The sequence below is a fragment of the Ostrea edulis genome, chromosome 6, assembly GCF_947568905.1.
Source record: "Ostrea edulis chromosome 6, xbOstEdul1.1, whole genome shotgun sequence".
Taxonomy (NCBI): Eukaryota; Metazoa; Mollusca; class Bivalvia; order Ostreida; family Ostreidae; genus Ostrea; species Ostrea edulis.
Genome location: NC_079169.1, coordinates 71,957,406 through 71,980,148, shown reverse-complemented (window position 1 = coordinate 71,980,148; position 22,743 = coordinate 71,957,406). Strand labels below are relative to the sequence as shown.

The 22,743-nt window shown below is 35.3% G+C and overlaps 1 protein-coding gene across 2 annotated transcripts in view; it reads right to left on the bottom strand.

The window, feature by feature from the left end:
• The window catches only part of LOC125683507 (peroxisomal leader peptide-processing protease-like), a 28,687-nt gene that overhangs the window by 5,872 nt on the left and 72 nt on the right, over positions 1-22,743 (bottom strand). The window contains exons 1-8 of one of the 2 annotated variants that reach the window (XM_048924737.2): positions 22,358-22,563; positions 16,937-17,723; positions 14,919-15,070; positions 11,556-11,711; positions 6,726-6,875; positions 5,889-6,010; positions 5,297-5,385; positions 2,750-2,844 (exon numbers count right to left, since the gene is read on the bottom strand). In XM_048924737.2, coding sequence (XP_048780694.2) covers positions 2,750-2,844; positions 5,297-5,385; positions 5,889-6,010; positions 6,726-6,875; positions 11,556-11,711; positions 14,919-15,070; positions 16,937-17,723; positions 22,358-22,364 — 1,558 coding nt within the window. In that variant the 5' untranslated portion in view covers positions 22,365-22,563. Of the gene's footprint in view, positions 1-2,749; positions 2,845-5,296; positions 5,386-5,888; positions 6,011-6,725; positions 6,876-11,555; positions 11,712-14,918; positions 15,071-16,936; positions 17,724-22,357; positions 22,564-22,743 lie in introns of those variants that run through there. The other variant, XM_048924738.2, reaches the window with a different exon arrangement.

Genomic DNA, 22,743 nt, shown 5'->3' with positions numbered 1-22,743 from the left:
CTATCTTAAATAGTTCGGGAGACATTGAATAGGTAAGATTTTTATCAAAAGTTGGTCAAACTTCCAGGTTGAGATCACAAGATCAAACACCAAAGTAAAGATTTTTCCTATATATTTGTACCAGGTATGTAAAACTCTGATCCCCTATTGTGGCCACATCCAACCCCCAGGGGCCATGATTTGAACAAACTTGAATCTGCACTATGTCAGGAAGCTTTCATGTAAATCTCAGCTTTTCTGGCTCAGTGGTTCTTGAGAAGATTTTACAAGATTTTTCCTATATATTTGTATGTAAAACTTTGATCCCCTATTGTGGCCCAATCCGACCCCCGGGGGCCATGATTTTAATAAACTTGAATCTGCACTATGTAAGGAAGCTTTCATGTAAATTTTAGCACTTCTGGCCCAGTAGTTCCTGATAAGAAGATTTTTGAATGACCCAACCCTATTTTTGCATTTTTGTGATTATCTCCCCTTTGTCATGGCCCTTTATTTGAACAAACTTGAAAGCCCTTCACCCAAGTATACTTTTGGCCAAGTTTGGTTATAATTGGCCCAGTGGTTCTGGAGGAGAAGTCGAAAATGTAAAAAGTTTACAGACAGACGACGGACAACAGGCGATCAGAAAAGATAAGATGAGTATGTTGCGGTATTAATAAATTTTTTACCAATTAGCACACATATACCATTTATCAACGTCAGAAAATTGCAATTTTCCCATTGTCGCACACCACGGTTGAAACGTACGCTCCTCTTCCCTTTCACTCGTGGTTCTCTGCGTGACAATTTCTTCGTTTCTCATAAATATGCATGACGTGATTCGGTCAATCGCTGAGTTTCCGAGCAAGACTTAATTAGAGATTTAAACTGTTTATAGAATGCGGTTATATTACTCTGACCAATCAGAATGCTTTTTCTTCCACTAACAAACGCAAAATCATTGTGTAAACGTGTGTTTCACATTGGCAGTTATGAAGGTGCATTTATGAGGATCATAATGATGTTTTTCTGTCACTAAGAACAGGTGGTGGGAAGTCTTTATACTATCAGGTGTTTCTAATGAAATATTCGGAGACTAATGACGACGAGTGTTGTGTATTGGTAATTACACACCCCCTCCCTTCCCATCTTTTGGAACAAGTGGACATTTACAAGAAATAAACCACAAAACTCTTCAGAGGTCATTGATCTGTAGGACTTTTGTTTACTATAATTTTGGTGCAAAAAGAACATGTTTTCATTGCCACATCCATTACTTCTATTGATAACGGATTACGTCATTCTCATCATGCATATTTATGAGAAACGAAGAAATTGTCACGCAGAGAGCCACGGGTAAAAGGGAAGAGGAGCGCATGTTTCAACCGTGGCATGTGACGATGCCATTTTCCTTAAACAGCATTATCAAAATTTCATAAAAACTGGTTCAAACGATATAATAGTATTAATAACAATTTCAGGAAAATGTTTGTGAAAAATAAAGGAAATCTATCACGTAATGGACTTGATAAATAATTTAGTGAAAACAGAGTTGTTGCCCTTGGATTCAATATTTTGAAACATATAATTGATTATTGATATATAACTTCAGACTTTTGAAATATTTTACTGTTAACAAGATTTTTTTTACAATAACTACTGAAAAAGACTCCAACAAAATTTATGTTCCTGTCATGCATAAATCTTATCAAATCATTGACTTTGCAAAATCTTATGATGTCACAGGAGGGTGGAACTGCATTAATTCCAATTTAGTATCAATAGCGTTAAAGATGTTTTTGAATGTTTTACATATAAACATAGTGTATATGCCTGGGGTCAGAGGATCATGGAATTTATAATTTTGGCCGAGACCTTCCTGATCTGCATGACTATGCATTTAGTTTTTCTTACAGATGTGTGCTTGTAGATAAAAAGAATTTAAAAATTTGTCAATGTTTGGAAGTTTTGCCTGCTCTTAAGGCCCCAGGAGTCCTGAAATTTACAATTTATTTCCCCATATGTTTAAAAGATGCTTTACATAAAATTTTAAAAGAATTGAAATATCACGAAGTTAAAAAATTTTTAATTGTTAACGTACGACAAATGACGAATAAACACATAGCAATAGCTCAACTGAGCCACTCCCTTGACCTTAAATGAGTTGCAATTGGGATTGGCACACTGATTTTGACTACGGATAACTCAGTTTACCTGATCAGGATATAGGGCTCTAGGCGGGTGTGACCGGTCGACAGGGGATGCTTACTCCTCCTAGGCACATGATCCCACCTCTGGTGTGTCCAGGGGCTCGTGTTTGCCCAACTATTTTTTATTGCTTATAGGAGTTATGAGATTGATCACTGTTTGTTATCTTCGTCTTGCATAAAACTTGTTTAATTTTGATAAAAAAGCATGATGATTAATTTTGGTGGGCAATGAAAAACTTCATCATTCATACAGTGTACTTCTTTTGAGATTTCTTTAAATCTTAGATACTAGCGTGTAATTTCACAGTTAATATAATTTCAGGTGGGGACGAAGAAACAATTTTTCAAAAAATGGCCTAACTGAATTTAGACTTGATAACAATGAATCGTGGTGGCACATTTTCATGAGAAAATTTAAATTTTCATCATCACTAAATATATTTAACAAATCCTATCAACTTTATTATCGACTCAAAGTTTAATCAAGAAATCCTAGTATAATCTACAATACTGAATTTAAGTATTATAACAAAGCCTATGATATTCAGAATCATTCTCACCTTTTGACTGTACAAAGTTTTCAATTATGGGCAATACTGTTTCCATAGGAACACACATGTTGATATGGGGATAACTAGCACCGGATGAAACATCCCTGCAAACATAATTCAGACCTTGAAAAACCTTTGAACTGGAAATATTTGCATGGTATTCCGTATTTAAAAAGCACATAAAAATATGCCTACATGTCTACCATTTTCTACTCTAGGTCACAAAAGACTAGAATTCTTTGCTCCATTGATATGTTTGAAGTATGTGTGGGGCAAATTGTCATCAGTCCAAATGAAGTGTAAAGAATAAACTGAGAAGCCAGAAAGGGCCCTGCAATGAATATTTTATCACATATCAAATTCTAAGTTTCATAACCCATAACAACAAAACCAATAAATCTGAAAATCAAAAGGGGTCTTCCTAATCCGGGCATTACCTTTAAGGAGGTATGCTACACCAGAGAAATTTGATGTAGATGAAAAATAGAGGATATGTACAACAATATTTTGAAGTTAAAAATTTTCAAATTTACTTTATTTTGTCAAAATAATACAGTTTTAGTAGAAGGTAATCTGAAAAAAATTTAAAACCCCTGCTGGACTTGAACCTGCAATCTACAGTTCAGCAGTCGGTATTCTAACCTACTGAGCTACTCGGCTAGGTATTTAAATGGAAAAGGAAAAGTCAAATATTGCTGATATCGATTTTTTCATCCATGTTTTTAAAGGAAGTCAGCCATTATGACGATGTAGAGTACTACCTTAACTTCCCAAGTTATTGCATGCCATAACAAGAGTTGTCAGAAGACAACTTAGCTTGTCGGAAAGCATTACTCTACTAACCTATACCTTTTATTCAAAACAGGTCTTCCTCTGCCTCATCCAAATATTATGTATAAAATTTATGAAAATCGTCTAAAGGAAACTTATCATTTGCCACAAGTGCTGATGGACAGACAGACAGGTGGAGTGATTATTGTAGGGCACCCGCCATATGGTGGGGCAATGCTAATTAATACCGAAACGGCTCTTCATTTTCAATTTATCTTAATGAATTCTTTATGTAAAATGAGGAAATCAAAGTTGAGAGTTATACCTTGTAATACAAGCTCTATTATTTGTCATCACTACTTATGCAGAATTTAATTTCAAATGTTTGAACATGAACAATGATGTTCATGTAGAATGTATAGAAATGTTTTATGTTCCAAAATAAATGTTTGCAGTTTTCACATTTGAAGTGTGATATTCTTTGGTTCTGAGCATTTATTGCCATTTTGAATTCCGGAGCATCTACTATTGAATGCAGGCAGACAAAAATATCTGGAAACACTGATCTTTCATACTTGTCAGAGTGCTCTGAATAGTCAATGGAGTGCACTCAAAATCTATTGTACTTCAAAATTTCATTTCTTTAGATTTTGAAATTTTATTCTGGTAGTAATCAGAAACTACAAATCATTTAATATTTAGAGTAACACTATGACTTACTGGACATTGTGGTGACCCACTTTGTGCCATTGTGACTAATTTTGTTTGTGACAATGTAACTTATTGTGACCTACTCTGGGATGCTCTGATTTACTTTATGAGTGACTTCTTTAGTACTTTGTGAAACTGTGACTTACTTTGCGAAATTATGACTTATTTTGTTACACTGTGTCGTACTTTGTGACCTACTTTCTGACAGTGTGACCTACTTTGTGACAATATGACCTACTTTGTGACACCGTGAGTGACTTTGTTTTTGACACTGTGACTTACTTTGTGAAATTGTGACCTACTTTGTGACTGTGTCCTACTTTAAGACACTATGACCTGCTTTGTGATACTGTGACCTACTTTATATTTTTTACTTAATTTGTTTGTGACACTGTACATGATCTACTTTCTGACATTCTGGTTTTCTGTGCGACACTGTGATTTACTTTGTGATACCGTGACCTACTTTGTGACATTATTACTTACTTTACCTGTGAAACTGTGACAGACTTTGTTTGTGAAACTGTGACTGGCTTTGTGTGTGAAACTGTGACTGATTTTGTTTGTGAAACTGTGACTGATTTTGTCTGTGAAACTGTAACCTACTTTGTGAAACTGTGACTGACATTGTTTGTGAAACTGTGACTGACTTTGTCTGTGAAACTGTGACCTACTTTGTGAAACTGTGACCTACTTTGTGAAACTGTGACTGACTTTGTTTGTGAAACTGTGACTGACTTTGTCTGTGAAACTGTGACTGACTTTGTGAAACTGTGACCTACTTTGTGAAACTGTGACTGACTTTGTTTGTGAAACTGTGACTGACTTTGTTTGTGAAACTGTGACTGACTTTGTCTGTGAAACTGTGACTGACTTTGTTTGTGAAACTGTGACCTACATTGTGAAACTGTGACTAACTTTGTCTGTGAAACTGTAACCTACTTTGTGAAACTGTGACTGACTTTGTTTGTGAAACTGTGACTAACTTTGTCTGTGAAACTGTGACCTACTTTTGTGATATTTTGACTAATTGCCATGTTTGTGACCTATCATATTTCTAACATTTTCACTTACTTTGCATTGCATACTGTCACACCCACCACTTTTCCATGTCTGTTTACAATAGGACCTCCACTGGCTCCAGCATGAATAGCACAGGTGGTCTGTAAGTACATGTACATATACACAAATAGCAAAACAACTTTATGGCGCCAGACTCACTTGAACCACTCTGTTCTTATTAAGAAATGGACCTATATGTTTTTACCCAATCCTGATGGACAATGCTTTCCACCATATACTTGAATTTGAAGATTGTTACTTTGAGCATACTTTAAGAGAGTATGTTCTTGCTGATCTTCAGAATACATATTCCATCTTAAACAAATTTCACTATGCAAAATGTTGTCATCTATTTTGACTAGAGGCCACAAATCAAATGAATTTTATCTTAATCTCCATAAATAAGGAACCCTTTACAGCGCAATTTCATTTGTTACTCATTCACTATATTTTCCCAAAAAATTATTTCAATGTTGATTAAAGAATACAAGACTTAGTGCATTACAGTTTAATGCTAGCAATCGTAGTTACTATCAATACCGACATATAATCATTCCATGGGAAGAACAAAATTAACTCATCCATTTCAATGCATCCAAAATACCTGAATCATTATAACTTCATTCTTTATTTTAAGAACTTTTGACACAGTCCCTGATGTAGCTGAAGGTAAAAGGTTATATTCCTCATTGAAGATGGCATGGCCTATTCCAAATACTGGTTCCCCTAAAAAATGGAATGTTCATAGAAGTAAAATCACATGAAATAATGAATCTCTGCCAAGTTTAATGAATTGGAAATACAAATTGGTAATCTAATCATAATCATGGTATGTTTTGAAACACAAAGTGTGCTATTGGCAGTAATCTAATGTTGGCCAATTTTGTGTATACATTGCATAGATACCATATAGTTCAAGCACACACACATTACTTACAAGGAAACAAAAAGTTGATATAACAGTTCTTCCCCTTCTCTGAGATAAAGGAACAGATGTTAAAAACCTATTCACCCTACAAATGACAACAAGAGAGCCTGTGTAGCTCCCTCTGGTAGAGATATTTGACAAGTTGTAACTGTGTGGTTCTTATGATTAATATATAATTTATAAAATCCTAAGTAAAACCCTGTGGGTCACGGTCCAGGTGTCATGAAACTACACAATATATGGATGCTTGCACATTAATTTGATTAACTTAAAGGTTGTGTGATTCTTCAGAAAAAGTTTGAAGAATTTTCCTATTCATTTGCAATTCCTCTGTAAAAATTTAAATCCCTATGATATGTTCCAGGCCTGATCCTAGAGGTCATGTTGCTTTTAGCTCTATTTGGCTAAAATTGATTAGAATTTCCCCTATATTTTATTTCTTGGAAGTGGCAATCACTTAATATTACAGTAAGGTATTCATTAGCATCATGTTTCCTATCAGAAGTTACTAACCTTCCTTCACCTTAGACGTCTGCAGTGTAGAGGGCCGGTCAGATTCCTTGACCTTCACCGATAAAAAGGCAAGGTCAAATGCAGGAGAAATGAAATTTCTGTATAGAAGCTTTCCTGTGTACACATTTCCTGATGGCCATTTAATTCTCACTGGAAAAAAAGAATAGGTGAAACAACATTTCAAATTAAACCTAGCACCCCCCCCCCCCATTTATAAGAATGTAAGGTTGAACTGAGGAATTGAACCCATGTAGTGAAAGACAAATAACACACACACCCCTCCCCCCACAAATTTTAAAATTTGGGGGAAAGTGGTTTTTTTTTGCTTATCAGAAATTTTAGAAGGGTCACCCCCACCCCACCTTGAAAAACAATGCTTGTTATATTCATGCAAATCTATTATATATGATTAACATCAACACTTAAAATTTTAAACAAATTATTTGAATCCATGATAGAATTGGTACCGGTAAGTTAAACTATTCTTTGACAAAATTAAATCACACCTTATATGCATTAGGTAATAAAATATTTATTCAATGTCTGATCAGTCAATAGTATAGTTATTGACTGGGTCCGAGGACAACAGCTGAGGGTAAGACAAAATAGCTGTTGTCCGACAACACAGTCCATGATTGTATTGTTATATCCCTTCACTTTTTAGGCAGGTTTTCACTATAGATACACATGGTTTGTTGACTTCGAACTTTTAACAAGACAGTGTGATTTTGTAAGTTTATTCAACATTTTTTAAAACTGTTAAACCTATGCAGTGAATTGTCTTGAAGTAAATTGTTATACTTTCATGTAAATTAAGACGAATTTGATTAATTTAGAAACATTTGTTAAAAGGGACTGTCACCCCACTGTGTGCATAAACCACGTCCTCTGGGTAACAGTACATAGCAACGGTTGACAATGCCTGCCAACGGGTAACAGTATAAAAATTGTTAACTGCGTAGAATATTTGTGCATATGGTTCAAACATTTAGTATAACAAAAAATATATTACATGTTTTATAGGGTAACGTGAAATTGTACAAGTTTGAAAAACCATAGTTGACATACGGCTTCAGGTAACAGATCCATTCTCGGGTCAAACAAAACAGCTGTTGTCCCCAGACCCAGTCAATAGACGTTTAATAACTGTATAGAATCACAATAGTCTAACAATATATATTGTTATAGATAAATGCCTATATAGATTACTGAAAGGAATTTCTTGGAATATATAATTGTATTAATTAATTGAAATTGAAAGTATTATGAGGGCAAGTCAGTAAGTAACCAGCCTATCCCATTTCCAATTGACCGAGACGGTCACGATTTCCATGCCTTGTTTCAATACATGTTTTATACCTGGGTACAAAATTGCACGCGTATCAAGTAATTCTTTAATAAGATATTGAATGTCAAACATGGCTAGTGATGCAAAGACATGCTTTTCATCTAAAGTTGAGTACCATAATATAATTCGGTACTTGTATTTAAAAGGTAAAACAGGCAAGGAAATACACAGCAAGTTAGCCGATGTTTATGGGTCTTCTGCAGCATCTTATGCTCAGGTTAAATTCTGGGTAGGGATATTCAAATGTGGTAGAACGTCTTTAGAAGATGAAGCCAGGTTTGGACGCCCACTGGATGCCACCAAAGAAGAAATGTTTAAGAAAGTTTGGGATCTGGTATACTCTGATAGGCGAATTCAGGTGGAAGAAATAGTGCAGGCATTAGATATTTCACATGGTAGCGTTTCAACAATCTTACATGATCGTTTAGGTATGCGCAAGCTAACAGTCCATTGGGTCCCCAAATCTTTTAGCAATGAGCAAATGGCAACCAGAGCATCTGTATGAAGCGCCTTGTTGAAGCGTTTTAGGTCAAAAGATGATTTTCTTTTGCATCTGGTGACTGTAGATGAGACTTGGGTTCATTATTGAGCCAGAGAATACAGCTCAGAGACGTCAGTGGGTAGGGCCTGGGTCCCCGAGGCCAAAGAAATTCAAGACGCAACCAGGGTGTTCGGGTAGCGCTCTCGCTTCTCACTGCTGCGACCTGAGTTTGATCCCTGTGATCGGCAGTGGTTGTATGTGAGAGGGTATGGCGGTCGCCCGCTCGGACACGTGGGTTTCCTCCGGGTACTCCAGCTTCCTCCTACATAAATGACCCCCTAGTGCAAACATCCGTGCATCAAAGGACCCCATTGGAAATAAGCTTTCGAGCTTTCATGGGTTATCCTTGGTATTTATGTATGTATGTTTGTATGTATGTACAGTGGAGCCTCGTTAATCCGGACACTTTGGTTCCCAGCGAAATCGTTCGGATAAATGAAGCGTCCGGATAATTGAATCGCATATTTTCTAGTTTTGCATAAGTAACCAGTAAGTGTCTACTTTATTGATGCATAGTGAATTAAACACATTCTATCATTGGATTTAACCATTTGCATTAGTAAATAAATTAATATAATGTTAACATTTACATGTATTTCAAAGCACTAAAATTTAATGTATGTGTTCAGTGTATTTGCCTGTGTTTACATTGTACATACATATGATCCCTACAAATAAATATACAAAACTGTGTACTGTCTGCACTAAAACAAATAATGAATCACTTTATGTAACTATAAGTAAATAAATCATTAGTAACTAACATAATCATTTACACTTCAAACATTTCATCACACTTTTATTTCTTGAAGTGGCCGGTAATTTCCATCTGTCACGATTCACGGGTTCGGCGGTCTGTTAAAACAATCTTCATCGTCCAAAGTTGTATAAGACTTTCGTGATTATCATGTCAATTGACAACATTCTTTAACCAAAATTCAATCTGCTAGAGTTTATATTTCTTAATCTATAATTATCCAAGACAATATCGGGAGAACAAAATCATTTAAGCTCGTAATATAAAGACCTACTACTGCTTTGATCTAATCACGCGCACCTATTATTTTCATGATGCAATAATAACGGAACAAAACTCGGGTGAAACTAACATTACAGGTACATACAGAATTTAATTGTCATTTTCCTTAAAATGGTAATTTTCTCACTTCTACCCAGAGTTTAAAAATTCGAAAGCAATAAAGCTCTACAACATCGTAACAAGAATCAATCGTACACAGGTACATTCTACATGCGTGACATTCTAAACGTTAAAAACTTATACTACATAATACATGTGCATGAACATGCATGTATATTTCACGCCAATCAACAGTATAAAATCCAGAATCTAGAAGTATAATCTACACTCTTTGGATGTGAATAAGCCGATATCAATTTACGAATCAGTACAACTGATATGTGTAGCAGTTAAAAAATTATCATTACGGCATGATGTTTAATTCATTAATACTATTAGGGTGTTGATCAAGACTACAAAATAATATGCTACAGATTTATTTACAAAATTCAACACTACACGCAATAAAGATCTTATGTGCGAAAATTGGCAATACAATGTCTCGATCGGCACGTGCTATCTAACGGACTTATCATCACACACCACCTAATTGGAGGGAGGTGTTGACAGGGTACAGGTAATCGCTTCAATTAGTTTGGCTTGTTTTCTTTATAATTTACGCCTTGCTAAAATAGTCCGACACAGACCTTCCCTAAACAAAATTACTGTCCGGATTAACGGTACAATTTTCAATGCATTAGAACGTTTTGTAGTAAAAAGTGACCGTCCGGATCCGGAACGCGAATTTCCGGATTAATGATGCAAAATAACGTATAAAAATTCCGTTCCCTAGAAAAATCGTCCGGAAGGTGAAGCGTCCGGATTAATGGCGTCCGTATTACCGAGGCTCCACTGTATATACCGAATAAACATTTATTTATTTACATCTGCTGGCAAGGTGATGGCCACAGTATTTTGGGATGCAAAAGGCGTTATTATGTTGGACTTTTTACCCAAGAGAAGTACAATAACTGGAGTGTACTATGCAAACTTGCTAGACCAGCTGAGAGCCGCCATCCATGAAAAATGCTGAGGTAAACTCTCTAAAAGTGTTTTGCTGCAACAGGACAACGCGAGAGTCCACACTTGCAAAGTTGCAATGGATGCTGTAGAGTGAAACGGGTATGAATTAATACTACATCCTGCCTATTCGCCTGACCTAGCTCATAGCGACTTCTTCCTATTCCCGAACTTGAAAAAGGATATCCGTGGACATTTTCATGACGGCAGTTGAGAAGTGGGTCAATGATAAAAGGACCCTGACTTTTTCAGTTCTGGGCTGATGGCACTTGAACACCATTGGTCTAAGTGCATCACACTAGAGGGTAATTACATCGAAAAAGAAGAGGTGGATCTCAACCAGAAATAAGTTAGGCTGGTTACTTGTTGACTCGCCTTATATATCACGTATTAAGAAAGATACTGTTAACTTCGAGACAAACTTGACAATTTTCAACTCTTTGCATCTTCAACTTGTAAAAATCAGTTCTTGACCTTTCTTACCCTGATACTGTAGGAACTCTACGTATTTCACAGGATATACATAGTGCCCTTTGTGTAGATGCAAGAGCACTAATTTAAAATTTGCACTGAATTTTGAAATACTTTATTTTTAATTACATTGCTGCACCACACAATAACACTAATTAATGAATATACTTATCAAAACAAATAAGGAAATAACAACATAACACAACAGATACATGTCTCTTCATTTACAGCATTCAGGAGGATGACAGACAAGGAGAATGAACAAAAAAGTATTTTGATGTTATAACTATCACATGCCTCTTAAAATTATTGTGACATCACAGATTGATAATTACAGTGTATATAATATGTTTAGGTCAAAATATCTAGTACCTGGACTGTAATTGCAGTCTTTAACAACATGGTTGCAAGTCAGAAGTATAACTTCATCACCATGGATACCAACTGTGAACCCTGAACCCCAGCTTCCTCTAACAGAGATCATGGGAACTGAGTGGACCACGTCTTGTAAAACTGTATCTGATTGGCCTAAAAGTGGAAAATTAGCTCATTTCATACCAGTATTATTGATTCCCAGTTGTTTACATTATACAATAATTTACTTCTGATGAGGTGACAACCATACAACCTGCAGGCATGTTCATGAAACTTTCCTAAGATATGGCTTAAGATATGTCCTAAGATGTAACTTAGGAAAAAAGTTAGGAACATCCTAAGATCAACTTAGGACAAGTGTTAGGATGTATCTTGACGATATCTTTGGAACATCGTAAGTTAAGACGTCCTAACTACATAGGAGCATTCTTATTCCTTTACATTTATCTATGCACATCATATTTGTGACATATTTCTGAGTAAACAATTAAAATCTAGATACATACAGCTATACAAAAGACAGACATTATTCATTTTTATAAATATTCTTAATACAGATACCGTAAATTCAATATAATTATGTTATAAACTAAAACTTTTTAAAAGATTATTACTATTTTAAATAAAGTAGTAAAAATAAGAGATGTTTGTAAAACATATATGCCCCCATGGTGCAAAACTGAAAAGAGTTATACACATGCATCATTTAATTAATAGTAGCATCACCAATTCAAAATACTGAGAAGACAATATCTTCCTATGTCAAGAGTGGATTGACTATGTGACCTAAAAATCAATTGGGGTCATCTACTCCTTATGCTCATTGTTGTACCAGTGTACCAAGTTTGGTGTCAATCAAGCAATTAATTCTTAAAATATAAGGAACAATATATTACTATGTCCAATTTAACTCTTGATTTTTGACCATGTGACCTCAAAATGAAGAGGGGTCATCTTCTCCTGAACATGTACCAGTGTACCAAGTTTGATGTCTGTCAAGTAAAGGGTTCTCAAGATATTGAGTGGACAGTATATTCCTATGTCTAGTTTGACCCTTGACCTTTGACCATGTGACCTCAAAATCAAAAGGGTCATCTTCTCCTTCAGATGTACCAGTGTACCAAGTTTGATTTCTGTCAAGCAAAGGGTTCAAGATATTGAGCAGACAGTATATTCCTATGTCAAGTTTGACCCTTACCTTTGACCATGTGACCTCAAAATCAATAGGGGTCATCTTCATCTGAAGATGTACCAGTGTACCAAGTTTGATGTCTATCAAGCAAAGGGTTCTCTAAACCTTGAGTGGTCAGTATATTTCTATGTCCAGTTTGACCCTTGACCTTTGATCATGTGACCTCAAAATCAATACGGGTCATCTACTCCTTAGGATGTACCAGTGTATGAAGTTTGATGTCTGTCAAGTAGAGGATTCTCAAGATATTGAGCGGACAACATGTGGTCTACCGACTGTCCAACATACCAACCGACTGACAGGTGCAAAGCAATATGCCTCTCTTCTTTAAAGGGGGGCATAAGAAATGGATCTTGTGATACTCGAACCTATGCATGTGTATTTAATAAACTAGTATATTATTATTTTTCTTTAACGATGAATGCAATGCAAAACCACTTAGCAACGCACTACCTGTGTATGATAGTTTAAAAATCGAACCAATATACCTCGACTTACATGTACTCATGTCGAGGCTATAGATAAAAATAATTGAACAACCCTTTTTCTAACACAAGTCAAAACGGTCCGACTTTGATTTTGAGTTGTGCAGATTAGTGTACCATAATGAGAAAGAAGAGGGACCCAAATTTTTCAACTGGGAAAATTCATGTTCTACTTCATGAGGTGATAAAAAACAGAGACTTCTTATTTAATAGACTATATCTAACATCGTTATAAACACAGCAAAGAAGAGGGCTTGGGAGAGGGAAGATAAATGTGTGTTATTCGTCCATCCACTCACTGACTGTGTATGAGATTAGGAAGAAATGATCTTCCTATACTAGTGACATTAAGAAGAAGGCATCCCAATAGCGCCGGAAGGTTATGAAAACCGTGAAAGTCTGTACTTACTCGCGATAGCATCGTCATTTAAGTAATCTAGCGGGTTGTCAATGTGTCTAAATAACTTTTCCCAGTTTCTGTGAGCTCTTCGCTTCAATATTATGGCTGTTGCCTTGTTTATACAAACTTAGCATGATCTTAGGACAAGGGTTATGCTGTCCTAAAGTTAGGATGAACTGAAGACGAGGCCTGAATTTAGGAAAGTTAGTCCTAAGATAGCTTCATGAACATGCCTGTTGGTCATCAAAAGTTACTAACTGATTTACTAAACAATCAGGAATTTTACAACAGTTTTCACAATATTTTGTTTTATAACTTCACCAAATAAATATATGTGCATTATAACATATTATTACAATATTTCAACAGTCAAAATGTAGAACTGTAACAGTAATGAAATGTACTGTCAATTTTTTACATTATAGTTGATAATGATTTGATCACAATTTAATAGCAATATTTGGTAAAGCCATAACTAGAAATTGAATCAATCAGAAAGCATAAAATTCCTGATCATTTCATAAAAATACATGTAATGCATTGTATACCGTATATAATACTCGCCTATAAGTCGGATTTTTGGGAGTTAAATTTTGGTCCAAAACTCTAATAGGAGTGTCCTAAGAAGATTAGCATTTTTCTGGATGGCGTAATGTATAGCCTAATATTTTTTAAACAACAAAAATATGGACGAAATAAACAAAAGAGTAACTGTTTAATTTGCTGAGAATAAAAAGTGAAATATCGATGTCATATCCCAAAACATTATTGGAACACAGATAAATACAATAATATTGATATGAATTAAATTCATTTGTTGGGGAAAAAATATCAAATATCAGCACATTTCTCAAAATATTTGAAACACGGGTAAAAACATTAGAGCATTGACTTGAAATTGTCAAACAATTCTTGAAAAAAGTTAGAGTGACTTATAAATGGGTCAATGGCAATTCCCTCCAAAATAACCTAAAAACTATACAACCGACTTATAGGTGAACCGACTTATAGGCGAGTATATACGGTATCCTTCACAAATTTAGTTTTATTGACAGTTAACTACTAAATCACAAAGCATCAGGGGAAAAAAATTGGAATCCCACAGTACTAAAGGCATGAACCTCTCTCCCTTTCTCTCTCTCTCTTCTTTTTTTCTTTCTCCCTCTCACTCTCTCCCTCTTTCTTTCTCTCTCTCCCCCACTCTGTCTCTCTTTCTTTCCCTCTCTCTGTCTCTCACTCTCATTTTGAATTGGACCATTCAGAATCCTTGTGTGGAATCTTACCTTTGCTATCAAGGTTTAAGTCAGCCAGGTAGATACCCACAGGAAGTCCCTCCATTGTCTCTAAAATTTCTGGTAAGGCACAGGCCATTGATAGCCCAACCCATTCATTGTTTTTCCAGCAGAGAGTAGCAATCATAATGCCTACCACAGACCTGTAACATCCCAGTACTAATGTTAGAGTACTGTACTAAAGTTAGATTACTATACTATGTTAGAGTACTGTACTACCACAGACCTGTACTAGTACTAATGTTTGAATACTATACTGTCACAGACTTTTAACACCCTAGTGTACTGCACAAAAAAAAAACCCACCCCAGGACGTCATGTACAGGGTATATCTTGATCATATAACATATTATAACAATATTTCAACATTCAAAATGTAGAAACTGTAATAGTAAATAAAATGTATCAAATGTCATTTGTAAAACAGTTCGTCAAATTTTCAAACAAAAAAAGTGAGGCAAGAGGGCGAAATTATTTTACAAATATAAGAAATGTAAACATTTTTATTTGAATTAAGTATGATTTTAAAATGCCAGCGCTTACAAACAAAGACCTAACATTATTTATTATACCTCAGTATGAGAATTCTATGCAACGCGTAATTTGATTGGTCTAGACAGTCACGTGCCAGGGATGACAAAACTTCATATCTCCCTCTCAAACATCATATCTCCCAATCATATTTCGCCCCTTGGGCAATCTTGTGCATTTTCCATAAATATAACGTCAAAGTAAACAAAGTGTATTATGACGTCACAATAAGTCAGAGTCATTCTACTTTCACAGTTCGTAAGGCACAAAATATGCGGGTCTCTGATATATAGTTTTAAAATCGCCTGGTTTTGGTTGATATAAATACAAGCAAGTAAATCAGCATTCAAATAGAATGGAAATACAAAAACTGGTTATCATATCACTATATTTCGTTGTTTGTACATTCTAATACGTTGACGGTGCGGTGTTACTGTTAGGGCGATCTCAGCTACATACAATGTATAGATGAGGGAACTCCAATTTCAAATGCATTTTTGTATATAGTCTTCCTTTGTTTCGGTATAATAAACAATTTATTTCATGAATATTCGGGAGATATGAAGATTTATTCACCCAAGAAAAATCATATTCCCCTCGGGCGTTGCCCTCGGGAAATATGATTTTTCTTGGGTGAATAAATCTTCATATCTCCCGAATATTCATGCAATAAATGTATATTGTTTACCACATGAACTTAACATTTTTCAACTTTATTGATGTAGTGGCATCGAATAATGCTTCAAAGGCTTCATTGGCTTCCAGTTCGATTGCAGTATAAGGAACAACTTATGAAGTATCGTACATATAAAGATAGGCATCGTGAAAAACTTAGAACACCATATCACACTGTTAAAAATTCTCTCAAGACTCTGCGCTTCTGTCATTTGTTAGCCATGTTTATCAAGGTCATTTGTGCGTTTGTTGTAAAAAGTAAAAAAAAAAAAACATTTACGGGGAAACTTTTGGACATGTGGGCAGATATTATTTTTGATAATATTATAATTTGGATTTATTACAAATAGAAGCGGCGAATCCAACAAATTAGATTACAAATTGGCACAGCCTATATACTAATTGTTATACAATGACAACTCCCTGATTAGCTATATCTGCTCGCGTATTTCATATTTTAAGGATGAGTGGGATACATGATCACATGCTTGAAATACATATGATGTTAAGAGACTCCATGTTATAATGCCTGCCTTTGCTTTACTAACTACGATATACAAGTCTAGTAACCTACGTTATGCTTCATAGAAAGTTGTGACATTAGAGCTGTTGGGGTACAATACATTGTGAATATTTTATTATACCCCAATATGATAATTTTGTTACAGCACATTATCTGATTGAAAATTTTCACCCCTCAAAAACATTGTCAACCGGGGCACAGCCTCGATTGACTATGGCTTCCTCAGGGTGAAAATTTTCAATGTTACCCTTAACTACATGCACTATCTAAATATTGTTACCTTGAACCTTTCCTCTCTAAGAGCACCCCTCCTTCAGAGCCTGGAACACATCTAGCATCAGTCATCAACAATACCTTTCGTTTCCCTGCTGTATTGCTAATGATCCCAGCACTTCTCGAGTTTAGAAAAACCTCTGGATTTAGCCCTCCAAATGGTGTGGACACAATGTCCACTGGATCTCCTATGAAGTTACAGTTGGATGACTTTATTGTGAAATTTGAATGGATAGGCGTCCAATCATAGAGCTTGATGAGTACAAAACAAGATAGCAAATTGTGAAAGGTTAGTTGTTTTGACTCGTCTTCTTTGTTTTTCTTTGTAGGTTCATCAGCAAAGTCCCAGCTATTTGGAGGCATGAGTTTGTTTAAGACATTTCTTAAAGATGGTACACAAAATATGCTGTGGACGATGCCTGAAAACTGTGTGCTCTGCTTTTCGGGCAGACTCTCCAATACTGCATGAGAAAGAGTGGTCCTCAGTTCTGTGTTTAAACTCATATTCACCAAACGATCCAACGTAATCTTTGGCAATTTGATGTCAACTTGCAAATGCCTCAAACTTTCAAAATGTGGCCCACTACAGTATAACTTCCTCTTTAATTCTTTAAATACTCTACTTTTAGCATGCAAATGCTCTGATAAGATAGTTCCATGAGTGAGGAAATAGCCTGTCCTACTATCCAATAGGAATCCACTACAGGTGTTTTCTAAAGTCTTGCCCACGGTGGAGCTTACTTTGATAGTGCCACAAACAGGATTCGGTGTTTTATCCATTATCATTTGGTTACCTATTAAAGAAAAATGGAGGGTAAAGTCTATATATGCTACATACACAATTCATTCACAGTCAAAATGTTATTCAAATTATCAATGTTATTGTTAATGGCACATGTAGTTTAATGTTGCAAATGAGTTTTACTATATTGATAACATGTATTTGGTGACCATATTACATCAGCAATTATGACCAGAAATCTGAAGAAATATGCTAGTTACTTTTATTCTATTACAATTCCCAGTATTTTGCTTCATGTCAACCTCTTCATTTGTTAATTATTTGATAAGATATATTATGAAATATTTACATTTGATGTTATGTTTTTGCATTATTATTCATTCTACATATAATACTGTAATGTGTAGTAGTCACCCAGCCAAGTACTGATCACGCTCGCCATTGCTTAACTTGCATGATCAAGAGAGAGAGACTTGAAGGGGGTATGGCCCTTCATTTGAAAAAACTTGAAAGCCCTTCACCCAAGGATGCTTTGTGCCAAGTTTGGTTGAATAGTTCAGGAGATATTGAATAGGTAAGACTTTTAAAAAAGTTGGTCCTACTCCAACATCAAAGTCACAGTAAATCATTGCACCTCTACTTGTGACCTTTGACCTTGTGACCTCAAAAGCAATAGGGGCCATTTACTCCTTATAGGAGGTATCAGTTTACCAAGCTTGATGTCTGTCAAGCAAATGATTCTCATATGTAGAGCAGACAATATTTTCTAACATCCAAAGTGGACCACCATTAACCTTGTGAACTCAAAATCAATAGAGGTCAACTACTCTCTGAGGGCAACTACTGTACCAAGTTTAGAAACTATCAATCAAAGGGTTCTTTTAATTAGATATTGAGCAGACATGACATGGTCTACAAACCAACCGACTGACTGGCACAAAATAATATGCCCTCTCTTTTTCAAAGGGGGGCATAATAGAGACTGAATAATTTTTTATAATGCAAAAATCTATACACAAAATCAGCATGGTCTATTTCACTTGGTATAAAACTTTCTCTATTTATTTTTCAGTTTACTTTCTAATTTATCATTTGTTTGTATTTTTTATCCAAGTTCTTTCCAAGCAGCACACCTTGTTGCGATAGCTGCAATGGATGGAAATATTGTCCGTGTGGGACAGGCACATCCAGTTCTTCTATATTAAGTAACTTTAGCAACATTGAGAGGGGAGGGATAGTGCAATACAGGTGACTCTCGATGGCTTGAATTTCGATCTCTCGAAGTTTTCGGTCCCGTAAAATACATTTGATCGTTTTTCACTCTTGATCTCTCGAAGTGGTTGTAGCATATACCCACCATTACTCAAGTGTCTAATAATTTGGACCTTACCTGGATTTTGTTGAATGCTGGAGGGGTAATTAGGTGTTTACATAGTGGAAACATCACCTGTGCTTCTTTGTGGAGGTGACACACTTGAGTATATAATTGGCTAATTGGTCAGTTTACACCTTGCACTGGGGTTTTGTGTTGTGATGATTAAAATGGTAAATAATCAGACTATGAACAACATCTATAATTTGTTTTGAGAGTAAGTTTTATACTTGATATAGAGATTTACAGACTGTTAAATTTCTTAAGGTTGATCTTAGTGTAAAGTTACTCTAAAACATCGTTTTACTCATTCGTTAGAATTTTTGCTTTGATAAAGCGACATAACATTGTGCTCTTTTTAGTTTGCAATAGTAAAGCTTCATCGGAACTTGGGTTTTGTATGCCTATCTAAGCATGATTAAAGAACAAATAAATACATTAACTTTGAAATGTTTTATTAATGCAAAATAAGGTTTTTCATTTTGATATCAAATTAACTACCTGAAGAGTATGAAGGAAAACATGTCAAAACCATATCATATATTTATGATCTTGTTGGTAAACATTTCCGGTAACTGTAAAATCTGAACCATACCAGCGGTTGACCTTTAATTTCCAAATTTCGATCTCTCGAAGTTTCATTACGGTCCCTTGAACTTCGAGTTATCAAGAGTCACCTGTATTAACATTTATTACAAATGAGAGTGGTATCTCTATTGGATCCATTACTGCTCCCAATATGGAGCCCACAAGGCATCTGGAGGTCAATGATTTTCTGGTTTATTTAATGTAGGAAATAGAATGAAACAGTTATAACATGAATGATAAAACTAGAAAATCATTAAGTGAACTACTGGACTATACAATGTCATTATAATTTCATGGAATTGACTACTTATTCATTTCTTTCCAGGTTGGCACCATCAAATTAACGGATAGGCCATCCATAGAGCAGGATGCTGAATCTTACAGCCTTTACCCACTTCTCCTAAAGGACGCAAAGTTTGATGAAGCCAGGGTGACAAGTATCCTGTCAAGAAATGTCAGGCGGACCACCAAAAACATACAATAATCAAAAGTGTATTTATTGAGTGATAAATTTAAATTAGTTCGGGTTATAACATAATTGGTCTAAATTATGCTTTTCATAAACTGCTTTGCAAACTCGCAATTTGGTGTTGGACTGAATCATTACCTTTAAACAACTTCTTTAAAACCCAAAGTGTGTCTTTTAATTAGCAGCCATTAATTCTTTTTCAATGTTTTACTTATACATCTCAGAAATAACAGAAATTTCTGAATGGGAGTCGCAGTAAAAGGCAGGGGTGTGGGGACTGCCTTGAAACCCCAAGTGGGTCCTAGGGAAAGCCCTGGTCAGTGGTGGGGGACAGAGGATGAAGTTACTGATCGAATTCTGACAAAACACAATGTACATATTTTAGTGTTTCAAAACATATTTCTGTAAAATAAAATTGGATCAGATTTGTGATGATATCTAATAGTGGTTAATATATTTTACAGCGTTACCATTGGCATGAGCAAAGACCCTTATGCAAAACAACTTTAGACATTTAATCCACCTATTCATTTGATGCAGGAAATATTATGGAGTTGATGTAAACAGTGCATTGTGACATCATATTAGCTGCTCCAATGTGTTTTCTTTCAAACCAAACAAAACGTACGAAGGTACGAGAAAGCTTGTAGACCTGGAAATTAAAAACATTTTTGGTACCTTCAAAACAATTTGCTTATTTTATCTACAGGGTTGTCAACGAAGTATACCGCATGGCGTCATATTTCCAGAGTGTTATAGGTAATCCTCATCTTTTTCAGCTGATGAAAAGCAAATCACATGACTCAAATGTGTAATCATTGGAGCGAGAGCGTCACATTGCTTTACCTTTGCCCGCTACCACACACTGAGTGTGTTCACAACTGATATCTACAATGTTTACCAATGGTAATATTCATTGCATAACTAATTCTGAAGGCCAACTACATTTGCAGTAGAATTACCAACACGTTTTTGGTTTATTAGTGTGACCAAAACAATGGTGGTCAAAGGAATTCAGTGTCCTCAAGTGTTAGTAATGAAAATAAAGGGGTAAACACTGTGGTGAGATAAATTAAAGTGTACTGTGGAACAATAATCTCCACAAAATGTTGCACATGTATGGTACAAATTGACGATTCCTTGGCAAAAGAATATTACCAGATGACATGTAAATGCATCATGTCCATGAAATTTGTTCGATTTTGTTTAAGCAGTGCAACAATTAGAGTTCTTTTTAAGTAATTGTCATGTCAAAAACAAAAATGACCCAAATACACATTCTTCAATGGTAACCATTGATAACAACTGGTTACGATTACTTTATTAGAGGTACCAATAGTCACCGTTAGCAACGAATGCACCCACTATTTTCTTTTAAAGATGGAGGAAGGGGCATTAGCTGGGTTAGTACCACTGATAAGATTAATATAATTACATTATACATGTATCATAATGCTTCAATATATACACTTAGCCAAACAGAGAATGTATTTATTGCTGAAAAGTAGATCTTTAAAAAAGAAGACATTTTATTTAACAGATTATATAATTTCGTCTGTATATAGATGAATGATGATCATTTATTTGAAGTTCCTTTGAAAAGCCTGATAAATTTATAATAGATCTTTCAAGTTATAAGGCAATATCTAGCCAAATTATTGGGCCTTTAAGGTAGCTCACTTCACTAAAGCTTATACTCTGTTTGACACCACGTCATGTCACAAGATGGCGATTTAAATGTTTTGTGAAATTATTTGTATCGATCGACTTGTTTGTTTATCATCGTAGCTCAGAAGTTAAAGCATTGGGCTGGTGAACCGCAGGTCTCGAGTTCAAATCCCCCAGAGTCTTTTGTTCATATGTGTTGAAATGACTTTTTTTGAAAATCATGTTTCTATCCAAATTTGTATATTTTTTTTGCCTTTTTGGCATATATAGATCTACTTAATTATTGTATATCATCATATCTTTTATAATTAAATCAATTTCGTACTGATTTGAGAAACTATTTCTGGGTGTAGTGAGCCACCTTAAATTCCCTTGCCAACCTTGCAGAAGACTATGAAAAGCCGTAAGACTTCAGTTTAAAAAAAACTGTTTTTCTTTATTAGCCGTTTTTACCGAACCAGAGCTGAGGTGTATACGTGGATATGAGGTGGGGGAGGGGTTGTGTAGTGTACTGGAAAACTAGTATAAATCTAAAGATATCAAATATTCATAAGAAGTGTGGTTAAATGAATAAGATACCACTCAATACCTTCCATTAGAAGCCATGCACCTGCTAAAAATCACTTCCGTGTGGTCTACGTCATCATAACTTGCGTAAGTATAGGTGCTTTAATAATTTGTAGCTTCTATGAATTGCTTCAAAATAATATGTCTCCTGTGTTTTGAAAGTACACATATATATGTATATTGACTATATAAACTACATCTGGGGGAGGTCAGTATCAAGTCAATTAAGCTGTAAATGCTTGGATTCTCTCAACCAATCATGTTATTTCCGGTTTAAGACATTCTATGACGTCAAGCAAAATATACCGCCCACTAAATTCAATGTCGACAAGTATGCCAAATAATAGGGTGCAAGTAAATAAACTGAGATGGGAAATGCAAAATTAAAGTCTTATTTACAGTTTCATT